This window comes from Idiotropiscis lumnitzeri, chromosome 1, assembly GCF_059441095.1.
Source record: "Idiotropiscis lumnitzeri isolate Australia: NSW breed Sydney's pygmy pipehorse chromosome 1, RoL_Ilum_1.0, whole genome shotgun sequence".
Taxonomy (NCBI): Eukaryota; Metazoa; Chordata; class Actinopteri; order Syngnathiformes; family Syngnathidae; genus Idiotropiscis; species Idiotropiscis lumnitzeri.
Window position 1 is genome coordinate 23,368,419 of NC_142391.1, and position 15,476 is coordinate 23,383,894.

Sequence of the window (15,476 nt, forward strand, 5' to 3'; positions counted from 1 at the left end):
GCAATGTGAGTGCGCCCTTGGTGCCCTGGCCCCGATCAATCTGCGCAGGAAGTGTTGGCTTTAGCCCCGCCCACCTGCCAGGGCCAAGGGAATTAATATTAATCAAGCATCGATTCCGCCCTGAAACACTGACCGCGCGTTCCTCACCATCTATTCATGCTTTTATGTGCTCGTCTTCCTCCTCTTCTTCTTTTACATCCCATCCTCCTCTTTTCCATCCATTTTGCAATCCCTTTTTTTTTTTCTTTTATCGCCATTATCCCATTATCCGTCATCAGCCGCCTCGCTCCTTCTTGTTTTACATTTACCCTCTTCCATTCCACTCTCCCGTTTGTGGCTCGGCCCATCGTGCGTTCCCTCGTTCATCCTTTCACCGGGTCTTCTCTATACTGGGAAATAGAGGGAATAAAGAGAGGAGGAATAGGAGGACGGGTAGAAGGGCTCAATAAAACACAATGGCCCATTGTTGTTGTGTCATTCCATTAGTCACCTGGACGCCAGGATGGAGAGCGCCGAGACTTTGGGACTGAATCAGAACAAGAGCAAAATCAAGAGCGAGAGAGAGAAGGAAAGAAAGGCAAAGCGAGAAAGCATGAAAGAAAGAAGTTTAAACAAAGTGCTTTTGTAAGAATAAAAGAAATTGTGAAAAAATTGTTAGAATCGTGCAACCACTTCAGGGATACGCAAAAGACATATTTTTGAAAGAGAAGCGTGTTATTTCATTATTCAGGATAATTTACATTACCAAGAGGAAAAAAGCAAACAAGCAAGGACGAAACAACAAAAAGAAAATAGTTTGACATACAAAAAAGTATTTTTTTTTTTAAATGTAAATTATATATTGTATATATATATATATATATATATATATATATATATATATAAATTTTCCTCCCCCCCAAAAAAAGTGCACGATGTCGGTCATTCAAAATGCTCCCGTTAATGAAGTTGAGCGAGCATAATCACGCTTTCTCTTCAATTTGAAGAGCGAGCCTTTTTCCGCTGACCTGCCCGCCGCCTGCCGTGTTGCCATAGCAACGCGTGCGACTGTCATTACCTTTTGACAAATAAGCTTGTGTAATATAAAAACAATCATGTTCCGGTGAGCTAAGATCATCAACTCTGCACCGTCAAAAAGGTCAAACACAACTGCTTCTATTTTTTTCGTACCGTGATGGAAACAGTACAAATTTGTCCTTGGAAAATATTTTATTTACCAAACCAGTTTTAAGTAACTTTTCTTTATGGACTCAAAAAAAATTACTTATTTGAGAGTAAAAAAAAACTGATTATTTCAGAAATGACATGAAAAACCTATAATACTGACAAATATAATGACAAACTTAAGTTATGAAGCGAAATTTTGCCAATTATAACACACATTTATCACAAAAAGTTCATACTTTTCACGTAGAAGCATGAAACATTATATTGTAAAACTAAACACGTTAGAATGCAAAATTCACATTAAAAGGTGTTACATGAAACATAATCGAGTGCAAAATATATCACTGGATGTCACAAAGAAACTTTGTAATAAAACATGAAATGTATCACCTTAAAATGTCAGAAAAGATTACATGAAACCTATCTTGTTAAAATACAACATTTAAATCATGTTAAAATGTCAAGTTTACTGCATTAAAAAGTCAAATTTACTTTGTTAAAAAACGTTCTCCTGATTTGGCTGCAGAACATTTCCATAAAATACAAATAATCTGTTGCGAATTACAACCATTCATTTACTATGCAGTTTGTTTTTTTAAGTAAAATAATTCAACGATAAATAAATATAAAAAAATACTGCTTTATTATTGTAAACTGCTTTCAAAATATGACTCCCACTCTCAAAATGCTCAACAAAATTTTAGTTTTTTTAAATAAAAAATAAATCAAATTTTCCCCCACATACTGACTTACTCTATAATTCATGACATGAGCACCAACACAGCAAATTGGTGAAAATTTCAGCTTCCCTTATAAAAATAATAATGATAAAAATGTGACTATCTAAATGCCAAAAAGCAAATAATCGAGGAACAAGCAAGAATAGAAAACCTCGGCAGTGTCAAAGTACGTTTTTGCACGTTAAATTGCGACTTGTTGTTCGGACACACAAACACTTGACTGCATTTTGTTTGCGGTGCGTTGGACGCAACACGTCGGGTCACTTTGACCCGACCCGGGCGAGTGCGCGTGGAGAGCGGCTCCACCTGCGCACTTATGCTGCAATTAACCCAAAAAACAGCCGCACTCGACTTGAGTGTGGAGTGTACAAGACAAAATGCTGCAAATGGTGTAGAAAGCCAAATAACCATGTGGGGCGGGCGGGGGTGGTTAGGGGGGGTCGTGGTCTTGGTTCCATCAGTTCCAGTGCTTGCATCCAGAAAAGTACTTTGGCTGCTCTGAGATTTTTTTTTTTTTTCCCCGGGACCGACGGCGGCACAGCGGCAATTACCGGACCATCATTGCGCTGTCAGGCGGGGGGGTCTAAGGGTTCTCTTAAAGCGCCACGGCACTACTTTTTCAGATTTTCTTTACTGCAGTACTGTCAACGTTATGTCACAGATTTTTAAGCAATGTTTCTTTTTTTACAGTAAAGTTGCAAGTTGGAATTTAATGTAGTACCGCGTTACGCCACGAGGCGCCTGGCAGAAGTGAGCTCCAGGAAGGCATGCAGCATCATGAACTGCAAGAAGTTTTTCTTTATGCGCTGTTTGTGTGTGCTGCTGCACCATGTGTGTAAAGTAGCAGTTGGTTGAAAGGTCGTTAATGAAGCAATTAATTAATTGCATACTAATTTTCATTAGCCTGTCAATGGCGTTTCTCATTACAAGTTAGCATTTTGATTTGGGGTCGGATTGATTGTGTGTTCTTTCTTTGTATGCACTGCTGCTTGATTGTTTAAAAACAAGAGATCAGCGAAAAATGGAGTTTTCGATTGTGTTTTAGTGCCGATGAGAACATTTGTGTTAAACAAAAAAATCAGTGGAAAAGAAAAGTTGTCATATGAAGGCAATTTGTTGCGCTAAAAAGTTGTCATGGAAAAAAAGGTTGTCACCAAATGAAAAAAAAATTTTTTTTTAGAGTGGATTTTTATTTCTTGATTGCCCACCCGCCCCCACACAATGAAATGTATACTATTTTTAGGGGTAGGGTAAGGGAGTCATAGTTTTGGTGAAAAATAATAAGATGGCACTAATTCATCACATTTTGGTGGTTTAACATTAATGGGAAAATTTGTAAGAATAAATAAATCCGTACATAGTCAAATCAAGCTTTGTATGTTCATGAAAAGAGCTCATACATTTTTGCGCTTTTGTCACAAAAACAGTTATAGATCACAACCAAATTATTTGAACATGAACATTTTTTAACAAATAATCGCACCCAATAAAGTATTTTTGCTGTTATCAATTTGTCATTCATCAAGGTTTTTTTCTTTTCTAGTAATCATGGTTAACTTATTTTTCCACTTGTGAAGAAGAATATTAAAACGTTGCCTGTCTAATTAATAAAGTCTTGAACACGGCAACGGTTTGACCCTGGAATAGGTTATTCAAAATATTGTGCCATCCATTTTATCGCGCACACACACACACACACGGTCATAAATCAAGACGGACTTTTAATGGCGAAGGAGGAGCCGATAGTGGACGTGAGCTGGGATTTACATACTATGTGAGCGTGTGCATTTACATGCACATATGTGTGTTTGTGCAAGCGTGATGTGGAAATAATAAACCCGTGCAGCTCACCTTGTGCTCTGACCTGCTTTCGTAACAGCGTGTGTGTGTGTGTGTGTGTGCGTGTGTACATACATACCGCATGTCTATCTCACTGGCGTCCAGCCAAGTCCTCATAAGCCACATTTTGGTAAATTCTACATTTTGTCAATTATTGACAGTCCACATACGTGGGTGTTACTTTTACACATAATTGGCCAATCAAAAGTGTTGGAAATGACTCGCTGTCTTCCACAATGCAAAGCTGAGTCTCGGAAAAACCATCAGCAGCCATTTTGGAGCTCTCCTGGTTTTGGAATGACGCTAGTATGATACGTGTGTGTGGGTGGGGGTGCGCGTGTGTGTGTGTGTGTGTGGGGGGGGGCATCTAATATCGTTCCATTTTATTTTCTTTCAGTCACTCAGCACTCATCCCTCCAGTTTGAAACACTGCTTTGAAACCCGAACTCAAGTTTGCAACTGTTTAAAACACGAAATCTAGCTTGATACCCTACTTCAAACCCTAACCCTTGTTTAAAACCCAACTTTGAAACACTAACCAAAGTCTGAAACTCTTGTGTTTAAACTCAAACCGAAATTTGAAACCCTGCTTTCAAACCCTAACCCTGATTTAAAATCCTACTTCTAAACCCTAATCTGAAAACCTAAATCCATTTTAAAACCCTACTTTCAAACCTGAACCCTAGTTGGAAACCATTGATGGTTTACAATACAAATAAAGACATACGCAAACAATACATAAAGACTGTAAATATCCGTAAATGTAAGATAATTGTTTGGGGTCACCATTTTGCGACATTTGCGTGGAAAAAGTTCTGACTCATCATCTGCCATTGTTGTAGATCCTGTTTATTTATTTACAACATTTGATTACATGGCACTCCGATGCAATAATGTTTACAAATAATAAATATTGCCGTCCTAACAAATGTGGTCTTCGCTTTTTATTGTCGATGTTCACCGAGTCATCACCTGAGCTTTTAACACAAAACGACAAAGGTGAGTCCCCCCCACCCTCGTGTGCTACCCCCCAGCCTAAACCTCAGTGTTTAATTTAAATAAATAATCAGAATTTCTAAAATAAAAGTCATCACACTTGCAAAGAACACAGGGAAAACCAGACTATATTTCAAAATAAAACGAAATAATTCAAATCGACTGAAGATAGATGGTCCATTGTCTCGCCAACAGGAAGCAGGAAGTCTGTTCACCCAATGGGAGGTGGGGGGAGGAGTCAAGAGAAAGCCGTCATTGGCTGGAAGTTTTTTTTTTTTTTTTTTAAGTTTGAAACAACAGGAAGTGATCTCGCTTCCCGCTGCTAGTTGTGCAAGTTTGAGTCCAGGCTCATTTCCTTCCAATTTCGGATGCCACAGTCTTTTACTTTGAAGACAGGAAATGACTCCATTCAACAACCAGTTTGTGGACACGCACGGAATGACAAAAAAAAAGAAGTTGAAAAATAGATCCGAAACTTGACCTCTTATATGAAGCAATAAATAAAACTACAAAAAAAAAAAAAAAAAGAAAAATTTCAATGAGCGGAGCAACTCTACTCATTGGAATGTCAACAAAAAGGCCATCAAGACGGTTGCTTGCTACAAACATCCCAGCACGCCCTACAAAATAAAAGCTCTTAATGATTTTTACTCTCACTTCCTGTGGTTGCTTGTGCAAGTTTAAGTGCCGGTTGTATCGTAGTCCCCCACTCTTGATGCTAAAGGCGTTTAATTTGAAGACAGAAAATGACTCCATTCAAGAATTTGTTTTTGACAGGAAATGGCAAAATAGGTCAGAAACCCGACCTCTGTTCAGTGACAAAAAATAAACTTACAAAATCAAAATAGTTTTTTTATGAGAATGGCAAGTCTTATTGTGAAAAGCACAATGGTTTCCTGGTAATGGCGACGAACGTGCCAACTTGGTCGCTTTGTACACGCGTCCCGGCACGGCCTTCAAATGTTTTTGTTTTGTCTGACTCCTTTTGAATTCTTGTCTTTTATTGCATTAACTTGACTTCCACTTCCCGTTTGTGTTACGCAAGTCAGTCCCTTTGTGTCCGTCCATTCTCTGCTCTCTTCCATCCAAAAGGCATCACAGGTGAATTGTCTTCATGGGTTCACCCTGACCCACATGCCTGATTCCCGCCCCCCCCCCCCCCCGTCACCCCCCTACGATACCAACACACAAATAGTCTTCTTACTGGCTACAATGGGACCGCTTGGCCCCCCCAGCGCCAGACATAGTCACCCATTGCCTCGCAGCCTTTCCACGTAGATCGTAATTTACGACTAGCCTGTGTTCAAATGGTGGCAGATTCTCTTGGGCGCGACCCCGCCCCCACCCTCGGTCGGTCCACCAGCCACGCCCAGCCCACCCCACAGTCACAAATTGTCTTGTAGCCTCTCCATGTAGCTCCTGATTTCCGACTGGCCCATGCCCCCGTCGTGGCAGACCCACTTGATGTCGTCCTCGCCGCCCTTCCCGAGCAGGACCGAGGGGTTGGCGTAGGGGCTGCCGCCCTGGTGCTGGTCGTTGGGCAGCACCGTGGCAAACGAGGTGAATTTGACTCGTTTGCGCTTGCCGGACGCCCTGGGGGAGTTGTTGAGATACTCTGCGTCGTGTCGGGCGGCAGTGATGGCGGAAAGGCACTGATGGGGGTCTGCGAGTGCCCGCGGTAAGGTCTGGCTGCGGGAGACGCCCCGGTGGCCCACGCCGCCCCGGTTGGTGGCCACGGCCAAGGCGGTCCCCGCCCCGTTCAGGAGGTACTTGCTCTCCTCGTAGGCGTCCTCGCCACGGTCAATGATGGTGGTGCACTCATCGGGCAGCACCCCTGGACACGGGTCGGCGTGGTCCGGGTGGTCCGCCAGGAGGTCGGCCTCGTTGCCCAGCCAAACCCAATCGTGGGCGTGGTTCATGTTGCCGCCCGTCTCCAGCACAGGCACCTGCTTGTGGCGATACCTGAGAGGAGAGCCAACAACCAACAATTGGTCTTGGTCAGCTTTTAGGTCTCTTAAAAAGGGGTTGAAAATTCATTTTGTCTTTGTTTCCGTTAGCTCCCAATTATTTTGTCTTTGGTAACTTCCATACCTTGTTGGGTAGTTCTTCTTTTGAGATTTAGTTGCATTAATTCTGCCCTCTTTGGTACCTTCAAGCGTCATTTCTGTCATTTGTAGTACCGTAACATCGACTTTAACAGTGTGATGTGCATTTTTTTTTTAACTTTAATTGTGTTTCCAACCTTAAAGTTTGGTACCTGAAAAAAAAAAACAATTTGATACCCTACTTTGAGACGAAACCCTACTTTGAAACTGTAACCCTAGTTTGGAACTATTTGCAAAACCTAACCCTAATTTCAATCCTTAATTTGAAACTCAGAACCTAGTGTGAGACCCTATTTTGAAACCCTTATCTTGAATTTAAACCCTACTTTTAAACCCCAACCCTAGTTTCAAACCCTAATTTGAAAGCCTAACACTAGTTTGAACTCTACTTTGAAATTTTAGCCCTTGTCCGAAACCCTAATTTGAAACACTAACTAGTTTGAAAGCCTAACACTAGTTTGAACTCTACTTTAAAACCCTAATCTCAGATTTAAACCCTATTTATTTGAAACCCTAATCTTAATCCTAGTTGAAAACCATAATTTGAAACCCTAACCCTAGTTTGAATCGGTAAACCAAGTTTGAAACTCTTGAGACTCTTGAAAGTCTTAAACCCTACTTTGATAGACTACCCTAGTGTTGAACCCTACCCTGAAACCCAAACCCTCGTTCCAATCCCTAATTAGAAACTCAGAACCTTAATTTTGTCATTCATTCATTAGCTCATCTCAGGTCACTTTAACAGCGCATTCTGTCACTCTTGGTCCCTTCCACAGCATCTTGTGCACTCTTTGATACCTCAACAGTGAATTTTTTTTTTTCCAGTTACCTGAAAGCAAAGCTGACGCAGTTGATGAGGAAGACCAGGATGGCCAGACAGAAGACCCCCAGGAGGGCGTACATCCCGATCTCCAGGTCCGACAGTCCCCTGGTGGTCTGGCTCAGCTCACTGTCTGAGGGTCCGGGCACCTCCACTTGGGCCGGGTAGTCCACATAGTCTTCCGCCCGGCTCGGACCGCCGCCCCGCCCGGCGCCTGCTTTCCCGCCCAACGCCCGATGGGTCACGGTGCTCTTGGTCGTTAAGCTCACCTGACGATGGGATGGATAATTGATGAGTCAGCTTTGATCATCGTTATTTCATCTTACAACTTTTTCAGGTCGTTTTTCCATTTTTGGAAATGTAAAACGGCTTTTGTTGTTGTGGTTGTCCCACCTTCCTCATGGCGCCTTCCTCGCGGTCCACGGCCACCGCCACACTTTTGGACTCCCACTCAGCCCCGTCTCCGGTTCTCAGCTGCTCGGTGCTGTTGTCCGCCACGCCTCCTTCCTCCGGAATCCCGCCCTCGCTGCCGTCACTGCGGGCGACTCCAAACTTGACCGCCACATTGCCAACGCCTGACGCCAACACGCTCTTCCTCTTGGACTTCTGGCACGTCTCAGAGATCACCATCTCCACGCGCACCAGCGGCCCCTGGCCTTCACCTTCCGCCACCACCACGGGCCAGTGCTGCTCCTGTTGGAGCAATGCAACCAACATATTCATTAACAAACTAGTTGGCTGGTTGGTTACCGCCAACCGGCTAGACTAACTAACTAACTATTTAAGTGACTGCCTTCCGTACTGACTCAATAACTTAACAATTAGCTCACTAGCTAATTACAGTAAGTAACAGATGCACTAACTAACAAACTTATTGGCTGAGTGACCAATTTGCTACTTAGGCTGAATAACTCGCTGACTAACTAACAAGCTACTTGTTGGCAACTCACTCACTAACGGCCTGTTTGACCTTGTAACTTAGTAGGTGACTGTCTAACTTACTGACTTAACTGCAGAGTGACTGGCTGACTGGCTAATTAACTAATTGGGTGACTTATTAACCAACTGGATGACTATTATCAACTTACGACCTAAATAACTAGTTAGTCGATTTACTCGCTGAATAAAAAGATAGCCAACAACTAACTTACTAGCACACTCACTGATGGAAATAATAATTAACTGAGTGATGAACTAGCCAACCAACTCGCTAGCTAACTCACTGACCTACTGACTAACTTGCTTGCTGACTGGCCGAGTGATTACCTGACTCAATCACGAATTGACAAACCAACTCGTCCACCACACTGGGTTCATGATGGAAGAAATTCACCAGTAGGAGGGCAAAGAATATAACATTGTGGCCGCAAATAGAAGCTCCCACCTGATTGGTCACGGAGATGACATTGTCGTCCAATGACACGGCAGAAAGCAAAAAGTCTTTGGGGTCGTAGATATCGAGCGGCGTAACGGAGCCGTCGCTGTAGTGGATCCAAGCACTGATGGCTGCTTCCTGAAACGGAATCGCAAGCACGTTAAACACATTTACCTTTTCCGCACAGCGCCACCTACCAAAGATACGACTTTAAGCAGACTGCAACAAGTCAAACTGTACTACATGCCCCCAGTGTGTACCAAAATTGGTCTTTTATGTGTAAGGTCTGGCTAACTGGCTAGCTGAGTTCCTAACTTAATAAATGCCTTGCTATCAAACTAATTTTTGGAAAGAGTTGGCTCACTGACTAACTTAGAAAATCATCAACTAACTAACTGGCTGGTGGTGGATTAACCACTTATTTAAATGCCTAACTAATTTGCTGTCCAGCAAATCCACGAACTGAAGACCTAGCTGGTGTTTTACTTACTTACCTGACTACCTACCTACGTACCTCTCCAACTAACTAACACATTGATTGACTTTCTGTTTACTGTTCATTAACTAACAACAAACTGAAAACTGACTATGCTTTTAACTAATTGCCAGACCTCAGAATGACTGGCTGACTAACTAAGTAACTGAGAGACAAAGAAAACAAATAACTTATTTACTGTTTAACTATCGGACTAACTAACTTACTGGCTCCTTGAGAAACTAATAGGTACCTGAGTGACTATGTGATTGACTAACTAACTAAAAACTAAATAGATTACCATCTAACTCACTTACTAACATACTAACTGGGTAACTAACTTGCAGACAAACTGTCTGACTGATGGATTAAACAACCAAAATTGTAACTCACTGACTGACTGCCCGACTATCTGACTAACGATCGAACGGACTAACTAACTGACTGACTCGCTAGTGGATATGACTGACTAACCAAGTGGATAACAAACCAACTGACTACATAACCCAATGGGAAGAAAACTAGATGAACTGACTGACTTACCTACTGAGTGCCTAATTACCTAACTGGCTAATTAGCTGACTAACCATCTAACAGACTGATTAAACAACCAATTCAATAACTCATTGATAGACTGATGGACAAATTGAGTTTCTGACTGACACACCTGCTAAACAAGTGGTTGGCTGACTAACCAACCGATGGACTCTAAAGAAAAGAGCAACCAACCTGCCAACTAACTGAAAAACAGACTAACTAACTAAATCACCAATAATTATAAAAATATAAACGTGGTTCCTGATGTTTTTGTCATGGCAACCAAGTCCTCCTGCCCCTAATGAAGGCAACCGCATGGAGCCTCAAATAATAGCATAAGTGGAAACAGGATCGTAGCGGAAATCTGCCATTGCTTAAACACACACACACACACCCTCACCCCCACGCACAAAAACACACAACATCAATATGTACAGAGACGTTACACTCACACACATTTAGTTGAGTGTGTTAGTGGCTGCAAGTTAAGCATTCGGTTAATTAGGATGTGATTATCATGTAAGGCAGATAAGCAGCGTGAGATGTTCACAGCCGAGGATTACTCTTCGGTTTGGCTGATTACGACCTGGGGGCTTCTCCTTCCACACCAACCTGCCATCAACTCGTGTGCGTGTGTTTGTGTGTGTGTCTCAAGTGTCGCTGGAAAGATATGAAAAGCCCCGCAGGAGAAGTCAACTCTTCCGTTTTCATTTTTTTTGTTCCAAAAAAGACAAAAGGGAAGACGCAATGAAAAAATTTCAGAGAAAAATGCCTTTCTTCAGATAAAATATTGTTTTTTTTCCAGTAATAAAAATCCAATCAATCTTTAATAAATGTCAGATTTCTTGCAAAAAAAAAAAAGATAATTACTTTTTCCACAAAATACAACTTATACTGTTAAAACAAACAATCTCGCAAATATATAGCTTACACAAAACATTAGATTCTTTTGCAAATAAAAAAAAATACGTCCCCTAATAAGAAACTCAAATAAAAATAACAAATTAGAATTTGAAATGTTTTTATCAAAAGAAAAAAAACCCATTATTTTTGTGGACCTTTTTCCAGAAAGAATACAAAATTATGACTTTTTTTGACGTGCAAAATTGTAACGCAAAAGAAGTGAAGATGATGTGTCACGTGTGTCCTCCTACCTGTTTGGGGGCGCGCATCAGTTGGCTGGCGGTGGCGGTCATCAGGACGGTCTGGAAAGTGCTGCCGGCGGCCGCCAGGCTGAGCGACAGCGAGGCCACCAGTTGGACCCCCATGTCAGCGATGGTCACCTGCGCACAGGAGGACCGCCGCTCATTGGGAAAACGTCCCTTCTATTTTTATTCCAGCAGTGGTTCGACGGGGCAAAAGTCACGCAGACCAATGGGCGTACTGCCGCCATTCTGACGTTGGTGTCCAGTCGCACACTGGGGACTTTTTTCCGCCGCCAATTAGTGGTGGTCGAACGCACGCCGGGAGGTGAGGCGTCACGTCAAACCGGTGGAGTTAGCGGATTGGCTCGGGGGGCTGCGCCTGTTGATGACGTCATGCTACGGCAACTCCAATCGAACAAACGAATGAGAGTCAGGATGTGCTTGTGTTTTTTCTTTCTTAGCGTTTGCTCTTTCAATTGAACATTTGTACAGGCAGAGCATTAAAACTAACTGCACTGTATAGTTGAAATGTTGTTATTGTTTTAATTAAATAATGTACTGAGGTTAGCTCTCTAGATAAAAATTAACATTTTATTTGGATAAATTGTTCCTTTTTAATTTTAAATAAAAAAAGATGTACTCATGTCAGCTTTCCGAAAAAAGAAAAAAAAGGATTTTAATTAAGATTTACAGTCTGGGATTATTTATTTATTTATTGGACAAAATATCAGTTCCAAGATTAATATTTTAACAAAATACATTTTGTTATTGGTATTCTTATTATTAATCAAAGGCAGTGCTCTCCCACCAAAGAAAAATAATAAAAAAAAGGTCAAGGGACAAGTTAACTGAAAACTTTTCCTTTGAAAATGTCCAAAGCATTAGAAAAGAAATCAATAAATGGCAAATTTTTAGAGAGAAAGAACCACAATCCCAATTTGGCAAAACGGACCAGTCGTAATCTTCAACGTCATCCTGCTGTCTTCCAGCCAATCATGTAGCATGACGTCATCAACAAAATAATTCCCTGTAGTTCTAATTCTATAATCAACACGATTTACCTCCATTACCAAACGATTCACTGTAATTTTGATGCATCAGTTATCTGGCCACACCACTAACAAAACCAGTGATTCATGATACTCCGAATTGAAATTGTTACTCGATGTCGCCGTCATCGCCAACTATCACATGAACCTGGGCTTCACTGTACTTGCGTTTTTTGTTACCTTGTCGTCCAAGACGGTCACCGTCTTCTCTGCTAGGATGGAGTCGGACAGAGGCGACAACACCTGCCGAGCAAAAGACAGACGGGTCTACTTTTTGGGTACAGAAGGCCGGCTTGGCAAGTCTCTTCAATTCAATCTCAAACTCCAAAGTCCGAGAATGACAAGTGTGAGATGTATCTTCACAAATCAACGGGTGAAGCAAATGAGTGACACGAGAGCCAACGTGTGAATGGAAAGATTGTTGGAGCAAAAATTGAAATGTCACACTCTGAAATGTCGACTGAGAGATGTGCAGGAAATATTGGCTAAATTTTGTGTGTGCACGTGTGTGTGTGTGAGACACATACTTGTATGGTGGTGATGCCGAGGTCTCGCCCAATCAGAATGCGACCGTCCACCAGTTTGGCGATGCGTTCATCTTCCACCTGTGTAAAACAACGGTCACTTTATTAGGTCCACCCGATTCGAATAGGTCTCTAATGAAGTGGCCGGTGAGTGCGTATACCATATGTCCATACATTATGAATTGTTTATTTATTTTTTTAATTCTCATTTATATCGCTGCAGTTTTCAGCTATAATCTTAAAAGTCTAATAAAATTGTTCAATAAAACCAAATATTGAGTTAATAATTAAATGAACATGTATTATATAAAATTTTATCATTGAACTCAACGAAAGAAAAAAGTAAAATGAGACAAAAAGAATGCCAAATAACCATGAAATCATTTTTTTCTTAACTACACCGATCAGTTCTAAATCCAAATTATGCAAAACCAATTTGAAACTTTTTTGATCATCAACAAAACACAAAGAAAATAACACTGCAAAAAACCTTATTTTTATGTAATTAATTTTAAATAAAAAAAATTAAAAGACTACTTTTATATATTTTTATTCCCCCCCCCCAAAAATAATATATATATATATATATATATATATATATATATATATATATATATATATATATATATATATATATTTATATCAGTAATCTGCATATACTGTATAATGAAATAATTTTTTTATTAAATCATAATGTTCTTATTTTAACTCCTTGTGTTGTTGTTGTTGTTGTAATAGTGTCGCGTAATGACATTGGGGCAGGTACCTTGAGCTGATCCAGGACCAGGTGAGTAATGTCAGCTTGCCAGTCGGCACCCAGCATGCGGACCACCTCCCCTCCCGGGTCGGAGGGCTCGGCCACAAATTGGGTGAGGACCCTCACCAGAGCGTACTGGTACTGGGTAAAAAACGGACGCGTCAGTGTCAAATGTCGTTGTCTTGCAGAGCTTAACGTTGTGAAAAGCAAGCAAAGACAAAAACCTGCAGAGTACATCCTTTGCCCTTCCTCTCGTCGTCCTCGTCGTCTTCGCTATCTCTCGTCGGCCTGACCAAAGATGCCGCAGACCAAGTTCATGTTAATAAAAATATTAATTGTAATATTCAACGGTGCTGCAAGCTAACATGCTAACAGTCAACGGGTTGGGCATTTTTGAGCAAATATTTTTTGTCGAGGAAAATTATAGCGAAAACAATTATTGTTTTTTATGAAAAAGTTTAGTTTTCTCATCCGGATTTTTTTTTTAGGCAAAACAAAGTTTTTACAATGCCCCCCCCAAAAAAACCAAAAAAAAAACAAATGAGGAATGAGTTTTTAATTTGTATTTTTTGTTCCGCACCCAAAAAATTCCCATGAATAATTTGTTAACAAAAATTTAAATAAAATTAAAAAAAAATTTCCACAAAAAATGCAAATTTTAAAATAAAAGCTTTTAAATGAAAAGTAGTAAGAAAAAAAGTAGTATTTTTTGCACCCCAGTCCCCCCAAACAAATTGACAAAAACAGACATTTTAACAGAACAAGCATTCCCTCATCAGAAAGTGGATTTTATTTTAAACTATTTTACTATTTTTTTTTCTATTGTAGAACTAAGATTATTTTCCACACATGCACATGAGTCGTTTTGGGCAAAAAATACTATAAAACTTTTGAAAATAAAAACCATCTTTTTATCATCATAAATTACCGCATTAATATCTCCGAATTAGATTTTCCACGAAAACTGCAACTTTTCCAATTTGTCTTTCTTATGAGAGATAAAACCAATAACTTCCGATCAAAGACAGGACAGAGCATTTTCATCTTTTTAAGTTCACAACAGTTTTTTTTTTTTCTTACATGACAGATTTTAGAATGTGAAACGGCTCCGTTAATATGGGGCTGGGAATTCTTTCCAAACGTAGAGGAAGTTGTATTGTGTTGATAGGCGGCGGTTCCCTCTCACCTCCTGCTGTTGGCGGCATTGGCGGCGATGGGCACGCGCCAGCCCTTGACCTGGCTGAGCTCGGTGTCGGACACGTGGATCTGCAGAGGCAGCTTGGGCACCCAAACGTTGAGCCACAGGCTGGCCGTCAGGTGCATGTACGAAAACGCCACCGACACGCGCTGACGTCCGCGCATCTCTTTTCCGTTCACCAAAACCTCGTCGCAGTTCCCGGACACCTGAGCCACAAAAACAACACGGACGCTTGAAGGGGAACACAAGACGAACATTTTCTTGCCAGTAATATGTCCGTGTGGCGCAACGGTATCCTGTCATCTTCAACACCGCTAATCCTGTGGGGAGGGGTGCTGGAGCCTATCCAGCTGACTTTGGGCGTCACTGAGCGGGAACGTTACCCACACCACTCGCGCATAAGTCCGGCAAGTGTACCACCGCACCATCTGCGAACACTTGGACCCAAAGGTATTCTGATTATTTTGTGTTTGTGGTGAAAGAGTAATGCCGGTTAGGCTTAGGGAGTTGACATGTTTTCCTGTACCGTCCCTCTGCTGTCAATTGACATTGACGTCCAAGTGCCCTCGAGGTCGCCACGTCACCACTCACTCCTTCGAATGTCATGCCCGCAATGTGAGCCCGAGGACACTTTTACAGCAAGTCAATTTCAGTCAACTGCAGAGTGCGTGAGCACCACTTTGGGTTTATGTGTGCACATGCTTGTATACAGTCTCTCTCTCTCTTTCTCTCTTTTTCTCTCTCTCTCT

At 41.3% G+C, this 15,476-nt stretch overlaps 1 protein-coding gene across 1 annotated transcript in view; it reads right to left on the reverse strand.

Annotated features, from left to right (window-relative positions):
* Window positions 1–5,920: 5,920 nt before the first annotated feature.
* LOC148343826 (transmembrane protein 132B) overlaps window positions 5,921–15,476 on the reverse strand; it is a 122,962-nt gene continuing 113,406 nt past the window's right edge. Inside the window, exons 7-16 of the mRNA XM_088290148.1 lie at window positions 14,716–14,933; window positions 13,754–13,817; window positions 13,539–13,670; window positions 12,776–12,853; window positions 12,429–12,491; window positions 11,209–11,337; window positions 9,052–9,180; window positions 8,061–8,360; window positions 7,677–7,936; window positions 5,921–6,704 (exon numbers count right to left, since the gene is read on the reverse strand). Of these exons, the coding sequence (XP_088146274.1) occupies window positions 6,128–6,704; window positions 7,677–7,936; window positions 8,061–8,360; window positions 9,052–9,180; window positions 11,209–11,337; window positions 12,429–12,491; window positions 12,776–12,853; window positions 13,539–13,670; window positions 13,754–13,817; window positions 14,716–14,933 (1,950 nt within the window). The 3' untranslated portion in view covers window positions 5,921–6,127. The remainder of the gene's footprint in view (window positions 6,705–7,676; window positions 7,937–8,060; window positions 8,361–9,051; window positions 9,181–11,208; window positions 11,338–12,428; window positions 12,492–12,775; window positions 12,854–13,538; window positions 13,671–13,753; window positions 13,818–14,715; window positions 14,934–15,476) is intronic.